The sequence below is a fragment of the Verticillium nonalfalfae genome (assembly GCF_003724135.2).
Source record: "Verticillium nonalfalfae strain VnAa140/NRRL 66861 chromosome Unknown scaffold_111, whole genome shotgun sequence".
Lineage (NCBI taxonomy): Eukaryota > Fungi > Ascomycota > Sordariomycetes > Glomerellales > Plectosphaerellaceae > Verticillium > Verticillium nonalfalfae.
Window position 1 is genome coordinate 26,618 of NW_021167336.1, and position 18,428 is coordinate 45,045.

The 18,428-nt window shown below is 60.1% G+C and overlaps 5 protein-coding genes across 5 annotated transcripts; 3 read left to right on the forward strand and 2 right to left on the reverse strand.

Moving 5' to 3' along the window:
• Positions 1-647: 647 nt before the first annotated feature.
• Positions 648-2,565, forward strand: D7B24_000759 (uncharacterized protein; the record flags this gene model as incomplete). Its single annotated transcript, XM_028635011.1, has 4 exons — positions 648-1,060; positions 1,119-1,311; positions 1,367-2,337; positions 2,394-2,565. The coding sequence occupies 4 exons, from the start codon at positions 648-650 to the stop codon at positions 2,563-2,565; spliced, it is 1,749 nt and encodes a 582-aa protein (XP_028492393.1).
• Positions 2,566-2,829: 264 nt separating this feature from the next.
• BAP1 (Ubiquitin carboxyl-terminal hydrolase bap1) lies at positions 2,830-4,960 on the reverse strand (the record flags this gene model as incomplete). The annotated part of the gene is made up of 3 exons (XM_028635012.1): positions 2,830-4,116; positions 4,186-4,669; positions 4,815-4,960. The coding sequence occupies 3 exons, from the start codon at positions 4,958-4,960 to the stop codon at positions 2,830-2,832; spliced, it is 1,917 nt and encodes a 638-aa protein (XP_028492394.1).
• Positions 4,961-5,740: 780 nt separating this feature from the next.
• On the forward strand, positions 5,741-9,662 carry D7B24_000761 (uncharacterized protein; the record flags this gene model as incomplete). The annotated part of the gene is made up of 3 exons (XM_028635013.1): positions 5,741-6,363; positions 6,421-8,504; positions 8,557-9,662. The coding sequence occupies 3 exons, from the start codon at positions 5,741-5,743 to the stop codon at positions 9,660-9,662; spliced, it is 3,813 nt and encodes a 1,270-aa protein (XP_028492395.1).
• A 2,491-nt stretch (positions 9,663-12,153) lies between these two features.
• NOL6 (Nucleolar protein 6) lies at positions 12,154-15,541 on the reverse strand (the record flags this gene model as incomplete). The annotated part of the gene is made up of 2 exons (XM_028635014.1): positions 12,154-15,240; positions 15,320-15,541. The coding sequence occupies 2 exons, from the start codon at positions 15,539-15,541 to the stop codon at positions 12,154-12,156; spliced, it is 3,309 nt and encodes a 1,102-aa protein (XP_028492396.1).
• A 996-nt stretch (positions 15,542-16,537) lies between these two features.
• Positions 16,538-18,242, forward strand: D7B24_000763 (uncharacterized protein; the record flags this gene model as incomplete). The annotated part of the gene is made up of 3 exons (XM_028635015.1): positions 16,538-16,597; positions 16,689-18,056; positions 18,111-18,242. 3 exons carry the CDS (start codon positions 16,538-16,540, stop codon positions 18,240-18,242), a joined length of 1,560 nt encoding a protein of 519 aa, XP_028492397.1.
• Positions 18,243-18,428: the final 186 nt, after the last annotated feature.

The following is an 18,428-nucleotide window of genomic DNA, read 5'->3' on the forward strand; positions in this document are numbered from 1 at the left end:
ACACATGACCAGGCGCCGATGAATCGTGCCTCTTTGAGCTCCCTTGCCCCCCAAGCCCCCCCTCGACACGCCCACCCACCAAAATGCGTCTCTACGCCCAGCAAATGCCAGCAGAATGGCCCAAAACTCATGCCACAAGGGTGGAGAACCCTGCGTCTGTTAGCGTCACAGCCGCAGCATCTCCAAGCTGCAAGCTTCCACGTGAGAGCGACTCAGCCGCCCATCCATCCCAGGGTCATCCAACGACACACCAAGACGCGCACACTCGGCGGTCAAGACTGTCCCAGGCCGGTCTAGATCTGCGCTGCAACCAATATCGAGCTACCCTATCCGGGCACATAGCTACCAGGTGCCAGGTTTCTTCGCGGCAAACCCCAGGGAGCTCTCCAACCGAGGGGTCATCCATACCATGACGGGTTCAATTTCCAACTGAACTGACCCCATAGCCGGACCGACCCCTCCTTTCCGTTTGCCTCGCAGGAGATCCTTTAAATATACGGCACATCATTTTGAATCTTGACAGAGTTCATCCAGCATTCTCGCTACCCTCTTCTGCTATTCTTCCAACCTCTTCAACCACGTCTGCGCCGGCTTTTGTCCCTTACTCCTCCACACGCTGAGCAAGTCGCCTCCCTCACATCGCCACCATGCCCACCTTGGAAGAGATCCCCGATGAGATCATCCACCACATTCTCTCCTACGTATCGCCGGAGAACAACCTGCTCAGCGTTCAGCTGCTCTCGAGACGACTCAACACGATCGCCAACGAGCCGCTGCTATGGCGCCAGCACTGTCGGACGGCCTTCAAGTACTGGGGGCCTGACCATGACTTCCAAGCCAAGCTCGACGGCAAGGTCTCTGACGTCGACTGGAAGGCGCTGTTCCTCGTACGCAAGGCGACCAACGCCCGCATCTCCAACCTCTTCGACGGCATTCTCGCCACCAAGCTCGGCCGCGTGAGGAGGTTCGAGCAGATTTGCCTCCTCGGCTATGACGCAAAGGACTTCCTGCTCGAGCAATGTCACACCATTGACACGGCGGACGACGTGCTGGCCAGGCGGTAGGAACTGATAGGTATTCCCCAAGCCACCACTCCGATCACTGAAACGAGCGCTCAGGTATCACAGCAAGGCCCTTCTCGCGAGCCTCCGCCGAGGACTCGCTCTCGACGTCTGGGACAGCCTGCGCCGCCATCCGGATATCGTGGCCAGCGGGCGAGACCCCCCGTGGCGAAGACCGCGCGCTCTGGAGTCGGCTCTCTCTGCTCTGGACATGTTTGTCATCCAGGATGATGCGGGCGACATGAACCACGTAGGTCTTTGGTTGACTGCGCCCGGCGCCGTGCATGAACTGACATGGTGTCAAGGTATCCCGCATCCTCGATGGCCTAGCCCTTGAGTTCCGGTCCTCTCAACATAGCTTTGAGCGACAAAGCACGCGAGACAAGTCACTGGCTCTGAACCGATGGCTTCGAACGCATAATCTGACGGGCATGAGCGATCCTCACAAGAACTATCGGAATCTGAGAAACTGTTTCATCGGCCAAGCCCTGCGACAGGAGGAACACGAGTCGCTACCTCTCATCTCCGTGGCCATCTTCTGCTGCCTCGCGGAACGCCTGGGTCTGAACGCGCACTGCCTGGCCATTCCGGGCCATGTACATGCAGTAGTGTATGCCACGCGCGACACGAATCTCGACGGTGTCAAGGCGGAGACGGGGGAGGAAAATATTGAGCCTGCAATTGATGAGATGTATCTGGATCCTTTCGCGTCAGACTATGAAGTATCCAAAGACTCGCTGCGTACCCTCGTGCTCGGTGTTGGCTGGCAAAGGTCTCTGGAAAGCCTCCTCCACCCCGCGCCCGCCGCGACGCTCGTCGTGCGGATGGCCACCAACATCAAAGCCACGTACACCTACCACCGCGGCCAAGACCCGTTTCTGCGCGCCGGGAACATGCTGCACGGCCACCCTTCGGAGAACCTCGAGCTCGCCGTCTACGCCCAGGCCTGGGCGACGCTGCTGCTCACGCCCGGCGCGCCCGAGGAGTTTGGCGAGAGCAGCCGCGAACTCGCCTTCTGGTTCAATGCGCACCGCACAGAGGACGTGTGGCTCATTGAAAAGTACTACTCGCCCCTCAGCGAGCGCATACTGGGCACCTCGGCCAGCGAGTTCACGCGCCCCATGCGCAGGGAGGACGAGGAGTCGCCCGTGCCGCGGCGACGGGTGCCGGACATGACCTTCCGCATCGGCCAGGTGGTGCGGCACGCACGGTACGACAGACTCGGCTTGGTCTACGGGTGGATCCAGCACGCGGGCATCACCTTTTACAACTGCATGTAAGTGTCCGGCTCGTTTCGCGTCTCCAGTCTTTGTACGTTGACCTCGTCGACAGGATCGAGGACGGGCCGCCGGCTGTTGTGGCCAGGGCCGATAATCTGGAGCTCGTCACGGATCCGGATCTGGCTCCGAATCGGTTTGAGAAGGCGGGGCTCTACTTCAAGAGGTTCGATCGCTCGACGTGTGCTTTCGTGTCGAACATGACGGAGGAGTTTCCGGACGACTAGAGCTTGGTTTGGGCGGTTGCTAAACATAGACGAAGAGATGCGGATGTCGTTCTGCTCCGTACACGCTTGGCGTAGACATTTCACACGTATCAACATTGCCATGCTCAGCAGCCAAATTGGCTGTTTATCCTCGACTGTGTATTCATCAGGCTCGTATGATTGTACGCTACTGTACCCTGGCCCGCCAACCGATGACGGCAGGCTTTCTCCTCTCCCCGACAAACAGAGAATTCGACACCGTATCCGTCTGCCATTCTGGCAGGTTCAAACATTCAGCATCTCGCCAAGCGCTTCATGCTTAGCCATGGCCTCGAGCCACCTGTGGATGGCCGACATGTGGTCCCTCTTCCGGCCCTGGAGCCTCTCCTCATCCACGCGCAGCCCGCCCCGTTCGTCCCTGCACTCACCCATGGCGACCTTTTGCACGATCACGAGCTCGTCGTACACCCTCACCAGGTCCTCGGTCGCCATGGAAGAATGGTTCACCTTGAACGCGAACTGGGGATCCACCGGCGCCTTGTCCACGTGCTCCCTCGTCAGGCCGTACTTCCCCAGCTGCTCGTCCTCCTTCTCGTCACCCTCGGCAGCAACAGCAGCAGAAGCAGCCAGAGGCGGCGGGTTCCCCGCCACCAGCTCCCGAAAGGCGCCGCAGCCCGCCGTCCGACCGCGGGCCTGCAGCATCTCCATCTGGCGCACGCTCTGCGCGAGGCGCGCGGCGGCCGCCGCCAGCGGACTCTTGCACAGCGCCATCATGTTGAAGTGGACCGAGTCCTCGCCGAGCTGGCGCATGCGGTCCTGGATGAACGGCGTCGCGGCCGCGACCCAGTCGGCGTCGTCGTCCACGGGGCCCAGACGGACGGGCCCGTTCTTGAGGCCGTCGAGCTCCCAGACGGCGCCGTGGCGGGGGACGATGGCGATGAAGTGGAAGCCCGAGTCTGAGTCGACTTTGGTCTTCTTCTTGCGCCTGGGCGTCGCCGTCGCCGCGGCGCTGCTCTTTCTCTTCTTGGGCGTCGTGGTGCCGGCGGCGGCGGCGGCCTTGGCGCGCTTCTTGGCGTTTTTCTGAAAGGCCGCGGCGCCGTTGCTGAGACAGAGGTCGGCGTTGAGGTGGTCCATTTTGCGCGTGAGCGAGTTGTGGATCGTGCGGATGTGGGCGTTCTGGCTGAGGGCGTGGCCGCGCAGGGCGAAGCACATGTCCTTCGTCGCGTCGCGGAAGGCCTGCAGCTCGGGCCCCAGCTCGACGTCGCTGTTCATGACAATGTTCATCATGGCGACTGTCGCGCAGGCATTGTCTGTTGTCTGCTGTCTGTCAGGAGGGCTCAAAACATAAAGGTAGGAGGGAGGGGGAAATGCTACTTGATTGGCAAACCAGATACCGTCGTCTTGGCCCTGTTCGTCGTCGACCTCGCAGTCTTGGGCGAAATACTGGTAGAGGAAAATGAGGCCGTAGACGGGCTGGGGCAGGAGCTGCAGAGAATCCTCGTCGAGGCTGAAAAGTTCCTGAATCTTGACATCTTTGACGCCGCAGTCGCGCAAAATGGCGTTGAAAAAAGCCTGCCAAGCTGTCAGTGACGCTGCACGATACTTGTGAAGGGGCATAAAATAAACAAATCAAGTGCATACCGGCTCAGACTCGAGCTCGCACCAGCCGGTCCACTGGTGGATATCCTCCGTGGTGACGGGTGCTAGGGCCTCTTTGAGGGTATCCTCCGACGAACGGTTCCGCGTCACGATGGCCTCGGTGGCTTTGCGCTTGGGGTTGCGCTTCGGCCCCTTGGTGTCGTCCATGGTGGCGAGCTCGTCGGTTGCGTCGTAGTCAGTATCAGGAAGGAGTGCTCGCTTCCGTTTGCCCTTTGACTTGACGACAGACGTAACGGCGGGAGTCGGCAAGGGCGTCACAGTTATGAGCTCATCGGGCTCGTCAGCGACGGTAGCCGGAGACTTTGTTGTAATCGGACCTTCGGAAACGTCAATAGCCGAGTCATCATGCGGATCAGCCACATCAGTTCGACCCAGGGCGCGCCGTGTAGGTTTGGTGACGAGGGACATGAGAATGGGCGTGTGTGGGTAAGGGCAGAGAGATTGCAGTCGTGATGGGATGATGAGTCTCTTGGGGTAAAGATGTAGTGACGGAAGGTGGGTTAAGATGAGGTGTGAAGGCGAGGAGGAAGTGGTAGGTGCAAGTCATACAAATAGGGTTTTGGCAGGTTCAGGACTTCAGGGTGGAAGGATCCCATTACAATATGACGGACTTTTCCACATTGTGCCATTCGTCAATAGAATACATGAACGTGGGGAGTTGTTTGCAGCAGGCAGAAATCAGGCCGATATTGAGAGTGATGATAATAGAACCAGCCAAGCGCCGCAAGAGCGAGCCTTCCACGTAGGGCTTGGCCATGTTCTTCAGGCAACTTGAAAGAAGCTGTATACACACCTTCAGTTGCAGATTATCACATCGCTCCAGAGCAACATCCAGATACGAGGCTCGTCGACTGAGGGAGCGATCTGTCGGGATCATCAAACAGAGAGAGCTGGTCAAGTGGATGTGCTGGGTCGTAGCATCAAAGAATCATTGCAGCATCCTAGTAGATGGCTTTCTGAGAAGGAGAATAAGGTAGGGCGAGTTGGCTGAAGCGCTCTGACGACGATAAGCAGGATACATATGATAGCAAGGGCATGCCTTTATAATTACGGCGTCGCTGAGAAACCCCGTCGTCGCATTGACCCTGTGCGACGAGCTGGTGTTGCAGCAGATTCACACCGCGACCTGGTGCTGCAGCAGATTCACACCGCACACCAGGCGCTGCATCCAATTTACCACGAGGCTGTCCAATGTTGCCCTGTGTCAAAGCTCACTATCGATTATCTAATTCAAAAAGCCAATCACGAACCGTCAACAAACCAAGCTGCCAGGAGCTGTGCCCCACGTACCAAAGAAAGTGTTGTTCCAGGACCCGTCGCGTCCAGAGACGTGAAGACATTCATTCACGCAGAGCCATCATTTTCCACTCGCCAGTCGGCCTCCTTGACCTTTCCCAAGCGCCACCACCCAAGCTCTCCCAACATTGGAGCGTCTCATTTATGGTCGGTCTTTGATCCCCCCTACACCACATCAGCAGGCTCCTCTGCCCGCTGCCCAACCTTTCGTCCTTTCTGCGATCCCAACCGGCATGCAGCCATGAGCGACACACCCAGACAGCGGACTGGTGGTTTCCCACAAACCCCAGGGACCGCAGCCCCGAGGCGAAGAGTGCCTCTCAGCCCTTCCGAATCACCTCCATCAGCGGCCTCGCGCACCTCACGACCCTCCCGACTCTCCTCCACCCTGCCACTGGCGCCAGCGACAGCGCAAACGTCGACAGCCGTCGAGCCTCTGATACCTCTGACCTTCCTCGATGGCCCGCAGCAGCGATTCTACGCCGCCGCGGTGTACGTCATCCTGTGGGCGTGGAAGCTCTACGACTATGTCGGCTTGATAGAGGACAACGACATGTCCGTGTGGCTCTTTTTCAAATGGGTCTTGATCGACTTTGTCTTCCTCATGGGCCTCCCCGAGATGAGGATACCTTGGCTCGAGCTCTCCCAGACCACCGTCCTCAGCGTCTGGGCCTTCCACTCGATCACAAACTGGCTGCTCATGTTCAACATCGGCCTGCCCTGGCAGCCGTGGCTCATTGGCTTCCTCAAGATCTTCTATGACCGCGAGATCTCCGTCTCCGAGCACAGCGTCAAGGTCTCTTCCATCCTGCACAACCACTCGCTCATCATGGGCCGGCAGATCATCAACATTCTTCCCGAGGGGTAAGCCCTGCGTTGCCATGTCCCTTCTGTCGAGCGCCTATGCTAACCATGCCCCAGCTCCGCCGTGCTCAACTACGAGCAGATCCCCTTTTGCCTCGGCGAGGGCCGCGATACTGTGTCCGTGCCGTTGCAGTTCAACTCGACCATCCCCGCCGAAATCGAGCTCATCCGTATCGACTTGCAGACCGACGAAGAGGAGACGATCCGGATGACCAAGAAGGAGGTCAATAAGATCGCCAAGGGCATCAAGGACCTCATGGTCGACTCGAACCCCGTCTCCGTCGATATTCCGCTGAAGAAGCCTGGTATCTACCGCCTGGGCAAGGTGCTCGACAACTACAAGCTCGAGGTCAAGCGAGTCACCAAGGATACCTACATCGTCCCGTGCCCCAAGGTCGAGTTCCGCAAGACGGAGGCGTCCGATCGCTGCAAGCGAGACTTGTCCGACCTCTTCATCGACGTCACCGGCACCCCGCCGCTGAAGATCCACTACAGCAGGACCATCAATGGCAAGGACCACAGCTTCCACTTCCAGAGCCTGCAGCCCGACGACTTTGCCTCGCCTCTCCTCGGCTCACAATCATCGGCGCTTGTGCTTCCCCAGAGCGGCGACTCTGCCTGGGTCAAGCCCCAGGCTGTCGAGGTCCGACTGAACGAGACCCTTGACACATCCGGCCAGTGGCAGTACGCTGTGACCGAGGTTCACGACGGTTTCGGCAACGTGCAGAAGTATGGCGATGGAGGCCCTGACCTGGACTATCACCCTCGCCCGAAGCACCTCGTCCGGAACTTCGAGGTCAAGGAGCGTCCGAGCGCCCAACTCAGGGGATGCGATCTGAGAACGCCTCTGAAGGTTGCTAAGGGCAAGGCGTCGAGGCTGCCCATCGCGTTTCACATCCCTTCCTCTGGAGGCAAAATTCCCGAGGATACTTCGCACACGCTGGAGTGGAAGTTTTCGCCCATCGACAGCCTGACGAGCGGCGGAGAACATGGTGATCAGGTCAAGACAGGGTCGTACACGGCCAAGAACTCGAAGGACAAGCCATCTGTCTCCGAACCCGGCCTCTACACCTTGACCTCTATCTCCTCTGGCTCGTGCGAAGGCGAGGTTCAGGAACCCTCATCGTGCCTCCTGCTCAACCCGCTCGAGCCAACTCTCTCCTTGCGCGCCGAGGAGATTCCCGACAAGTGCGCCGGCAACTCAGTCGGCCTCCGAGTCGATGTTGACTTTACCGGCACGCCGCCTTTTGTCGTCCGCTGGGACGTCGAGCACAATGGCCGCAGAAAGGCCGAATACGCCGAAGTGCAGGGCCATCGCCAGCAGCTGCTGCTTCGGCCCACAGAAGCTGGCCTGCACAGGTACGTCTTCAAGTCGGTGGACGATGCCATCTACAAGGGGCATACGCTGTCTGGCCCCGACATGGTGCTCGAACAAAATGTCAAGCCAGCGGCGGTGGCGCGCATCGAACACAACACGGGCGTCATCAACGCTTGCTTGGAAGAGCAGGTCGAGGTGAACATTGGTCTCGTGGGCGACGCTCCGTTTACCTTGGAGTGGGAGCTCGTACACGATGGCAAGCGCAAGACGGAGCGTGTCACCGGCATCGAGTCGAAACATTACAAGATCAAGACACCGCCATTCACCAAGGGCGGAGACCATGTTCTCGCCCTCAGCAGCGTGCAGGACAAGGCCGGCTGCCGCAACCATCTGGAGAACGAGGTCAAGATATCCGTCAGGAGACAGCGACCCCGAGCAGCTTTCGGCTTGGCCGAGAAGAAGCAAAAGGTCATGGCTGTCGAAGATGCCAAGGTGAATCTTCCTCTTCGCCTCCAGGGTGAAGCGCCATGGACGATTTCGTACCGCAACCTCCACGGCAACGGCGAGGTACTTCAAAAGGTGGCGACCAAGCCGAACGACCAGATCGTCGTCAAATCCAAGGGTACTTATGAGATTGTCGACGTGACTGATAAGCAGTGCCCCGGCACGGTCGATCCCCAGGCATCGCGTTTCGAGGTGGACTGGTATGCTCGGCCCGAGATCAGCCTCGTCCACTCAGACACAATCTCGCCTGCGACATCTGGCTTCACCAAACTTGACGTGTGCGAGGGCGACATTGACGGCCTCGATCTGAACCTTGCGGGTGAGTCTCACGGCGGCCCTAAGCCTTGCTTTTCTCATGCTAACAGTTGCAGGCGCTTCGCCTTACCACGTCCAGTACTCAGTCCGCCACAAGCCCCTCCGCGGCGCCGATTCCAGGAGCACAAAGGACTTCGACGCTGCTCAGAACCGGGCTACCATCGCCATGGACACGTCCAAGGCTGGCGAGTACACGTACACCTTTTCGGCGCTGGCAGACGTTCTCTACGACAGCGACAAGAACTTCACGCCTCTTGTGGTGCGCCAGCGCGTCAACGCCAAGCCCTCTGCGTCCTTTGTGAAACCTGGACAGTCGTTCAAGTACTGCCAGTCGGAGCAGGACAACGAGGACAAGATTCCCATTACGCTCACCGGCATTGCGCCCTTTTACCTCGAGCTTGAGATTAAGCACCACGGAGGCACGGTGCCCGAGGTGTACCGGATCCCCAGCATCAGCACCAACTCGTACTCGATCCAGATGCCGCGACAGCATCTCCACCTCGGCGTGCAGCACGTGCGGATCCGCGAAGTCCGCGACGCGCGCGGCTGCCTCCAGCGGTACGACCTCAACGCGCCTTCGGTACAGGTGCACCTGTACGACGCGCCGGCCATCTATCCCCTCGAGACGCGGGAAGACTTCTGCGTGGGCGAGCGCATCGCCTACACCCTGTCCGGCACGCCGCCGTTCGAGATCTGGTACGACTTCCAAGGCCAGCAGCGCAAGGCCAAGTCACAGACGACCAGCTTCCGGCGCGTCGCCGAGACGCCGGGCGACTTCACCATCACGTCCGTCTCGGACAAGGCCTCGGAGTGCCGGGCGTCGGTCGGCATCACCAAGACGATCCACCCGCTCCCCGCCGTGCGGATCAGCAAGGGCAAGCAGACGCGCGTCGACATTCACCAGGGCAACGAGGTCGAGATTCACTTTGACTTTTGGGGCACGCCGCCGTTTGAGTTTACGTACACGCGCAGCTCGAACCCGAAGCGGGGCCAGAAGGTCGAGGTGCTCGAGACGAAGCGCGGCGTCTCGTACGAGACGAGCACCGTGATCCGCGCGAGCGAGGAGGGCACGTACGAGGTCGTCGCCATCAAGGACAAGTTCTGCTCCTTCTCGACGCAGCAGGTCCAGGACGGCAAGGACCAGAAGCTGCTGAAGTACTAGGCGCAGGCGAAAGCTGTAGACGACGGCGGCAGACGAGGCAGACGAGGCAGACGAGAGGCAGACGAGAGGCAGACGAGAGCCGCAGACGTATGCGGGCACAAGATGGGAGATGAGCTGGAACAGGGGCTGGGACGGGCAATGAAGGAATGTCCAGCACGGGCGGGCTGCTTCTGGCGAGGTGCAGTGCGGCACCGCGGGACATCTATACCACGGCATGGCGTTTGATTCTGTAGGGATATTCACGTTCGATTGTGCATTGTACCGCGTGAGTTGACTGGCGTTGGTGCGTGTGACTGAATACTGACTGGCTGTATTGAGCTGTTGGTGAGTTGCTGACTGGCTGTATTGAGCTGTTGGTGAGTTGCTGACTGGCTGTTGGTGAGCTGTTGGTGAGTTGCTGACTGGCTGTTATTGTAGCAAGTTCCAAGTCCGTCTTGTATACGACAACAGACCTGCAGCATGGAATTGCAAAAGCCGACTGTTCGGGTTGATCGAATGCCCAATCTCAGGCGAGCGGCCCGGGCTGTCCGGACATCCAACATGGCCGAAGCTCGCGGAACGATCTATATCATGTACGAGTGATCATGTGCGAGTGAGGCACATGTGAACCCCCGGAGGAATGACGAGCACTACAACAGAAGTTTTACCAGCCAGGCTGGAAGCAAGGCCACAAAGCCCGAGCAGCATCCGAAGACATGTACAGTTGAAGGCAGTGACAGACAATGCGCATCCGGATCAGCTCAGCAGGCCAGTACGGAATGACGCATGAAAGTCAAGCTCGCCTCTGGCGAGCATGGCTGGCTCGTGGCTCATCGACAGGGCACGAACTCTGAGCGGCTGGTTGCTGGGCTGCTTCGTGCTGCGGGTTGAGTGCCTGAGGCTGGCGTAGGGGAATCAACCAGCCCGGTCACAGGAACCTTGCGATGGGAACTCTTAGGCAAGACGCTGACTAGGAAATTTGGAGCTTAGGACCGCGGATGTATGTGCGACCGGACTTGATTGGCCGCTCATGAGCTGAAAGGCTGTATGATTGATATCCCAGGGTCTTGGGTTTGTTACGTGAGTTGCGCAGGGCTGGCATTACCAACACGAGGGTACTTGAGACAGAGACAGACAGAGGCACCCTTGATCAGAGACCCGGTCCGCATCAACACGCTTGACAGATATGTGAGCAGGATAGCAAGCGGTGTCGTGCACAGCGTCGCGGCTGGTTCTGACCCTTTCTTGGGTCATCTCGTCAAGATAGTGTCACCGGGCTCGCAGCCACGACCAAAAGCCTGCCCCCATTGGCACCAGTGCTGTGCAGACAGAGGCAGAGGTGCTAGCTCGGACGAGCAACGCCAGTAGGATAGGTAGCTAAGGCAAGGTGCTCTCAGCACTATAGAAAGAGTACCGAAGCCAGGATTCAAGACCAGAGCAGAACTCCCCCATCCGGCAAGACATGCCCCCGGCCCGTATACATTTCACGAGCATACCAGGCCTAGAGGCGCTGACGCCATGGGACCAAAGCAACTGAACCACCTTCTAACAGAATCCTGCCCCCGAAGGACGCGAAACGAATCCCATAAGCGAGCGGACACCTGGAATATGACCATCTTGACGCTCCATTGGACTTGCACCACGACCACAAGCTTTCCCCCACAGCACCAAATATGGGCGGACAAGGGTCCTAACGTATGACGGGCAACAACGATCACATAGCTATGGAGAGGCGCTCACAACACCACGGACAGTGCAGAAGCCAAAACCCAAGTCCAGAGCCAGAGACAACAACACCAACATAGGCAAGACGCGAGCCCCCGGTCCGAGAACATGCAAACGAGCACACCAAGCCTAGAGGCGCTGACGCCACGGGACCAAAGCAACTGAATCACCTTCAAACAGAATCCTGCCCCGTAGGACGAAATGAATCCCGTAAATCAGCGGATAACTGGAATATGATTATGACGGTCCAAGGATGGCGCGGCGGCGCAGGCGCCTTTGGCCTACATATGATTCGTTGTGGTGTTACATATCATCATCATCATCTCGTTCAGATGTGCCGTCCTCTTTGCAGACCGCTCGGGCAAGGGGTGACAGAAGCCGCACGCCGAATCTGCCAAACGCAGGTGTCATCTAGACAGACTCCTGCTTCAGGCCCTCTTCACCTCTCATCTCCATTAGAGGCTCTGATGCTCTGCTTACTAGATCCTCAGCGATACATGAAGATCAGAGAACTCCAACTGATGTTGACGATGTCAAGTATAGTGTCACGGTTCAGTGAGCTTGCCTTGTGAGTGCGGCTTTTTGTCGCCCCGCGGTAGGTAGCCGTCTAGTGGGACCACCAGCTCGCTGCCAGGCATCTTTCTACAGAACACCACACCTCAGACGACATTGTGTTGCAATGAACGAGCTGCAATTCAACAAATGGTATTAGCAAGGATATCAACTTCAGATCCAACCATGGTCTGTAGATACGCGCAGGTTACGCCCGACATGCGTATCCCCCAGTCTACTCTGCAACCTCGATCCTCTTGATCATGTCCCCCCCAATCCTCGCAATCTCCAACAAGACGGCCTCCTTGTTCACCTCGACCTCGGCCCCGTCCCCGACGGCCGAAAGGTTAAATGGCAGGCCGACCCGGAACGCCTGCCTCCGGAGCTTGGGCTGCCAGATGGCCCCGACGACGGCGTCCCCGCGGCTGCCGCGGAAGAAGATGAGGCTGTCCTCGTACGCGGCCTCGAGCTCGCCGAGCAGCACATCCACGGGATGCCGTGCCAGCGGGAGCGGCACCTTGCCCGTCCGGGCGTCGAGGTTCTTGAACGCCGAGTGGCGCGCACCCGCGTCGGCGGCGGCGTCGCGGAGCACGCGCTTCGTCTCCTTGGACGAGAGGTGGAGGAGGAAGTCGTAGTCGGCGAGGGACGGCTCGAAGAGGGCGTCCATCTCGAGCGCGACGTCCTGCTCGCGGACGAGGCGGACGGCCGACTTGGCAAGGCGCGTCATGCGCGTCGCCGACAGCTTCGTCGGCGCCGTGCGCGTGTACGACTGGCCCGTTGGGTCGTTGGAAGTGGCGACGAAGAGCACGGCGTGGTTCATGGTGGGGTCGCGCGCGCGCCAGGCCGCGAGCGTTGTTTGCGACAGCGCCGCGTCCTCTGGAGACATGTCGTCGGAAAAGTCGACGACGAGGGGCTGCGTGCGCCAGTCCCAGCGGGAGAGGAAGAGGAGGGTGCGCAGGAAGCCGGACTGCGCGCTCGAGGGGATCTTCCACGGGTGCGGGCGCAGGAAGACGTGGAGCACGAGGAGCTCGATGAGCTCCTCGGAAATGTGGCCCGTCAGCTTGTGGCTGTTGAACCAGTGCTTGGTCATGCGGATTGCGGGCGAGAGAGCGGGGAGGCGCGTGCAGAAGCTGGCGATGGACTGCGTGTGGAGCGGCAGGTCATTGTTCTGCCAACGGATCTTGTGTAGCGTCTCCTCGGCGGCGAGCCGAACATAGGGGTCGAGCGTCTTGTTCTTCGCCTGGCGCTCGAGAAGTGTCTCCTCGGGCTCCGAGTGGACGCGCAGGCGGAACGCCGCGCCGTTCTCGTAGACGACGTCGAGGAAAGCCAGGTTGTCCGAGTCGCGGACGGCATTGTCACGGCCGAGGCACGTTGTGATGTTGTCCTTGGCGGCCTTCAGCCTCCTGTCAATGTCAAGCAGGAATTCAATCTTGGCCTCCTGGATCGCCACCACATTCTCAGGCCACTTGCTCGACGCTTCGAACGTGAGCGTCACGTCCATAGGAACGGCAGTGCCCTTGTGGAAGCCGATGACGGGCGGCTGAAGCGAGGCGTAGCGGAGTTCGGGCACAACAGGCGCCAGCCGCCTGATGGAAAGGGGCAGGTCCTCGAGACTGCGAAGGTCGTGCTCCATCGTCTGGAAGGCGCGCCTCGCCGTGTCGAAAGCCTCCTTGTCGACGGGCGTGAACTCGAGACCGTCCGGCGTCTTGCCGCCGTAGAAGTGGATGTTGCTCTCCTCGACGCTCGCGTGCAGCTTCAGCACGTAGCGGGTAATCTCCTCGCAGATGCCCGCCGCAGATGTCTGTTTCCAAGGGACACACTCGAGGATGCTGCCGTCCTTGAATCTTCGCAGCTCCGACTTGTCACCCCAGAACTGACGGAACCTGGCGGCTTCCTTCTGCGACTCGGCCGACGGACCATACTCCATGGGCTTGGCCATGTTGGCCAGGTCAAAGACGACCCCGATAAGCACGCTCGGCGTACTCGCCTCGGGCTGCGTGTCGAGCTCCCATGCAGACTGTTCCGGCAGCTTCACGTGGATGAGAGCGGCGCGGTCGCTGAGCGCCTTTTTCAACGTCTTGTGCACCCTTGTGCTGAAGTTCCAGAAAGGTCCTTGCCGGTCTGCTGCGGCGCTGTTGCGCTCGAGATCAATGTCTTCAATCTCCATGTTGATGTCATACATTTGATGCGGGAGATCGACCTTGGTGATGAAGGCTGCCTCAAACTGGTCAGCGACATTGGCGTTGAGCAGCTCCAGCGTGATGCCGGCGTGGTACTTCAGAAGGTTCGCTGACCAGGGGCTCATCTTGAACAGGACGTTGAGCTCACGGTCCACGTCAAACATGACGGGGCCTGCCTCGCGAACCGCCTCTTCGCCACGAGCATACGTGCCAAAGACGAAGGGCTTGGCGACGAAGTCTGTGGACCCGAGAAACTGTACCGTGGCCTTGAACAGCTCCGTGCTGCTGAGGGAAGACGACAGGGCCGCCTGGCCGTTCCGGCCACCCTTCTGCAGCAGCAGCGCCATGGTGATGGCCCACTCAAAGTGACCGAAGCCTCCGCCCGAGATGTTGCCGCCGAGTCCGCGCTGCTCGAGCCAGACCCTGCCGAGGATGCAGGCATCCGCGAAGGCTTTGCACTGGGTCCTCGCGCGGGTCAAGACGCGCAGGTATGTGACGAATGTCTCCTCAGCCTTGAGGGTCGAGTTGTAGAACGGGGTGGGGGCGTCTGCGCCGTCGGCCTTGTTGTTGTTTGCGGTGGAGATGAGCTTGGACTTGGCGAAGAGGCCGTCGGGGGCGCAGGGGATGATGCGGATGGCGTATTCAGCTTCGTCGTCGTCGTCGTCGTCTTCGTTGTCATCGTCTTGGTCGTCACCCTCCTCCTCTTCTGAGTCGTCTTCTTCCGATTTTCCCGCCTTGCTGCCACCCTTCTTGACGCTCTCCGATTCGACCTTGGGAAGGATGGTCAAAATCGGCAGAAGGCTGTTCTCGTTGAGGTTTTCGAACAGAAGGTCGACAGACGACCCCAGGGCCTCGCGAACGCCAGCGGCAATGTTGGCGATATAGTAGGCGCGACGGTAAAAGTAGCGCATGGTCTGGAAGTCCTTGTCCTGGAAGAGCGAGGCGGGCATCTGCACAATCATGTCGACGCACTTGTCCTCCTGGCCCTGGATCATGGTGCGCGAGACGTAGCTGCCGACGACATTGCAGGCAGCGGGCTTGGCGTAGGCGAGCTTGTAGGGGGCGTCGGCGGCGGGCTTGGGGTCGGGAAAGGGGATCTGGATGTGGTGCTTCTTCTGGAACTTGCGCGTGGCATCGGAGATCTGGGAGGGGCAGGGGGGTCAGCGTAGTTCACGGCCGCGAGACGAGTGTTCGATGTAGAGTCGAGAGGGGAGTTCGTACGGGGGCGGCCTCCTGCGGGGCAATGCCGTCGATGACATGTTTGATCTGCTTCAAAAGGGCGTCGGCGCCGTCAAAGGTCTCTGCGTAGTCGACCTTGACCTCCTTCAGGAGCTCTTCGGTCTGCAGGACGAAAGGACTGGCCGTGGCCATGGCGACGGATCGTTTGGACTTGGGGGCGTCGCCATTGTGAGAGACCTTGCGTCGCTTGGCGCCAGACTCCATGGTGGCGTGGGGTGTCGGTTGGCGGGCCGGGTGAAGGTGCCTTGGGTTGTGGTCGTGGTCGTGGTCGTGGTCGTGCGATGGTGTTGGACGACCGTATGCCCTCGCAAAACGCATGAGCTCCTCCTCCCCATTGACGGCCTCTGGTCGCACCTGCACCTCGACGTGAACTTTTTTCTGCAGCGGCGTGGGGCTCTGATAAGATAAGGCGGGACGAAACGACGACAGAGCTCCAGCCACATGCTGGCAGTCGCCGCTGACATAATACAGTGGCCGTGCTCGCCAAGAGAGGCGCGGCAGAGGACTTACCCGGACGACGGAACAATGCGGGGAACGAGGAACGGCGGAAGAATGCTACGTTCTTGTGTGTGTGCCTTGGACCTGGGGGAGCAAGGGGAGCAAGGGGAGCTAGAGGAGCCTGGGGCACTGGGGCACTCCGCACGTCGGAAGGCTGTCGGAAGCGATCCTCGGCAGCTGGGCCACATCCCGAGCCCTCTTCAGTGGTGGTCACCAGTGGTGGTCACCAGTGGCTCACTCACACAGTGGCCCGCAGTGGCTCGCCTGGCTCAGTGGCCCAGTGGCCCAGTGGCTCAGTGGCCCAGTGGCTCAGTGGCCCAGTGGCCCAGTGCTGGACCCAGGTGCAGCTTCCCCTTTGGATCGTTCACCTCGGCCACTGCCGGTTTAAACAGCCGGGTCAATAAAGTCGCCCTCCATCGCCGGCTGCACCTCGACCATTGTCGCCGTTGTTGCTCGCTCCTCCTTCTCTTCTCCCACCCCCCTTCCTCTCTCTCTCTCCTCCGGCTTCGCTTCCTGAACCTACTCTCTACCCATTGCTCTTCTTCTGCTTTATACCCTGAACGTCCCCCCCTCGTCATAGTCTGACCCTGGTCACTCTGCCTGTGTGTCTCATCATCGCTACAACCCCTCCACCCCTCTGGTAGTCAGTCCATCACAGTATAGGCCAGTATAGGCATTGGGACCATTCACCTACACAACACAATGTCTTCTGCCGCGCTCTGCATGAGGACAGTACGAGCCTATGCTCGCCATGGCTCCAATGTAAGCTTCCCCGTACTACGCCCGACCATCGGTCGTCAATGGCCGGCGGCAGCCAAGTCACAGGCAGCGAGACTGACACGGGCCCATGCAGACCACACCCCTCCTGGCGCGCGCCTTCTCGGCGTCCAGCCGCCGACTCGAGATCAACAAGGTGTTTCCCTCGGCGGCTGAGGCCCTCAAGGACATGAAGCCCGACTCGACGCTGCTGTGCGGCGGCTTCGGCCTCTGCGGCGTGCCCGACACGCTGATCAACGAGGTGCTGAAGAAGCCCGAGCTCACGGGTCTCACGGCTGTCTCGAACAACGCCGGCACCGACACGTCGGGGCTCGGGCAGCTGCTCAAGACGAAGCAGATCAAGAAGATGGTGGCCAGCTACATTGGCGAGAACAAGACGTTCGAGACCATGTACCTCACGGGCGAGGTCGAGCTCGAGCTGACGCCGCAGGGCACGCTCGCCGAGCGCTGCGCCGCCGGCGGCAAGGGCATCCCGGCCTTCTACACGCCGGCGGCCTTTGGCACGGTCGTGCAGACGGGCGACCTGCCGCTGAAGAACAAGGCCGACGGCACGCCGGCCGAGTTCTCGTACCCCAAGGACGTCAAGGTGTTCAACGGCAAGTCGTACCTGCTCGAGCACAGCATCGACGGCGACTACGCCTTTGTCAAGGCCTACAAGGCCGACAAGCTCGGCAACTGCCAGTTCCGCCTCGCCGCCAACAACTTCAACGGCGCCATGGGCCGCAACGCCAAGATGACCATTGTCGAGGCCGAGCACATTGTCGAGCCCGGCGAGATCAGCCCCGAGGCCATCCACCTGCCGGGCATCTACGTCAAGCGCGTCATCCAGAGCACCGAGGACAAGAAGATTGAAAAGTACACGTGGGCCAAGGACGACAGCGACGCGTCGGCCACGTCGGCGCTCGGCTCGGGCGACACGGCGGCCAAGCGCGAGCGCATCGTGCGCCGCGCCGCCAAGGAGTTCAAGAACGGCATGTACGCCAACCTCGGCATCGGCATGCCCATGCTGGCGCCCGGCTTTGTCGGCCCCGAGGTCGAGGTGCAGCTGCAGTCGGAGAACGGCATCCTCGGCCTCGGCCCCTACCCGAAGAAGGGCCTCGAGGACGCCGACCTCATCAACGCCGGCAAGGAGACGGTGACGCTGAACCCCGGCGCCGCCGTCTTCGGCAGCGAGGAGAGCTTCGGCATGATCCGCAGCGGCCGCATCAACCTCACCATCCTCGGCGCCATGCAGGTCAGCAGCACGGGCGACCTCGCCAACTGGATGCTGCCCGGCAAGGTCAAGGGCTTCGGCGGCGCCATGGACCTCGTCAGCAACCCCAGCGCCACCAAGGTCGTCGTCACCATGGAGCACACGGACAAGAAGGGCAACCCCAAGATTGTCAAGCAGTGCGCCTTTCCGCTGACGGGCCGCGCCTGCGTCTCGCGCATCATTACGGAACTGGTAGGTGCATGCCGTGCGAAGACGAGGGAGAGAATGTACGCTAACGTTGGGCAGGGTGTCTTTGACGTCGACTTTGCCCACGGCCTGCAGCTCGTCGAGATTGCCGACGGCGTGACGGTCGAGGAGATCAAAAACAAGACGGAGGCGCCGTTCACCGTCGCCGAGGACCTCAAGCCCATGCTGTGAGAAGCGGCGCGGTCGCTCGGCGAGCGCGCGTGCTGTGTGGGTGCATGACAACGGGAAGGGGGTCGTCGGGTTCGCGCATGTTCAGATAGACGGGCCTGGGATGGGGGCGTACTTGATCGCCGGCGTTTTCGAGGCGTACCAATCTACATTTTTCCTATGCGCACAGCTTGGTCTTGGCTTGGCTCG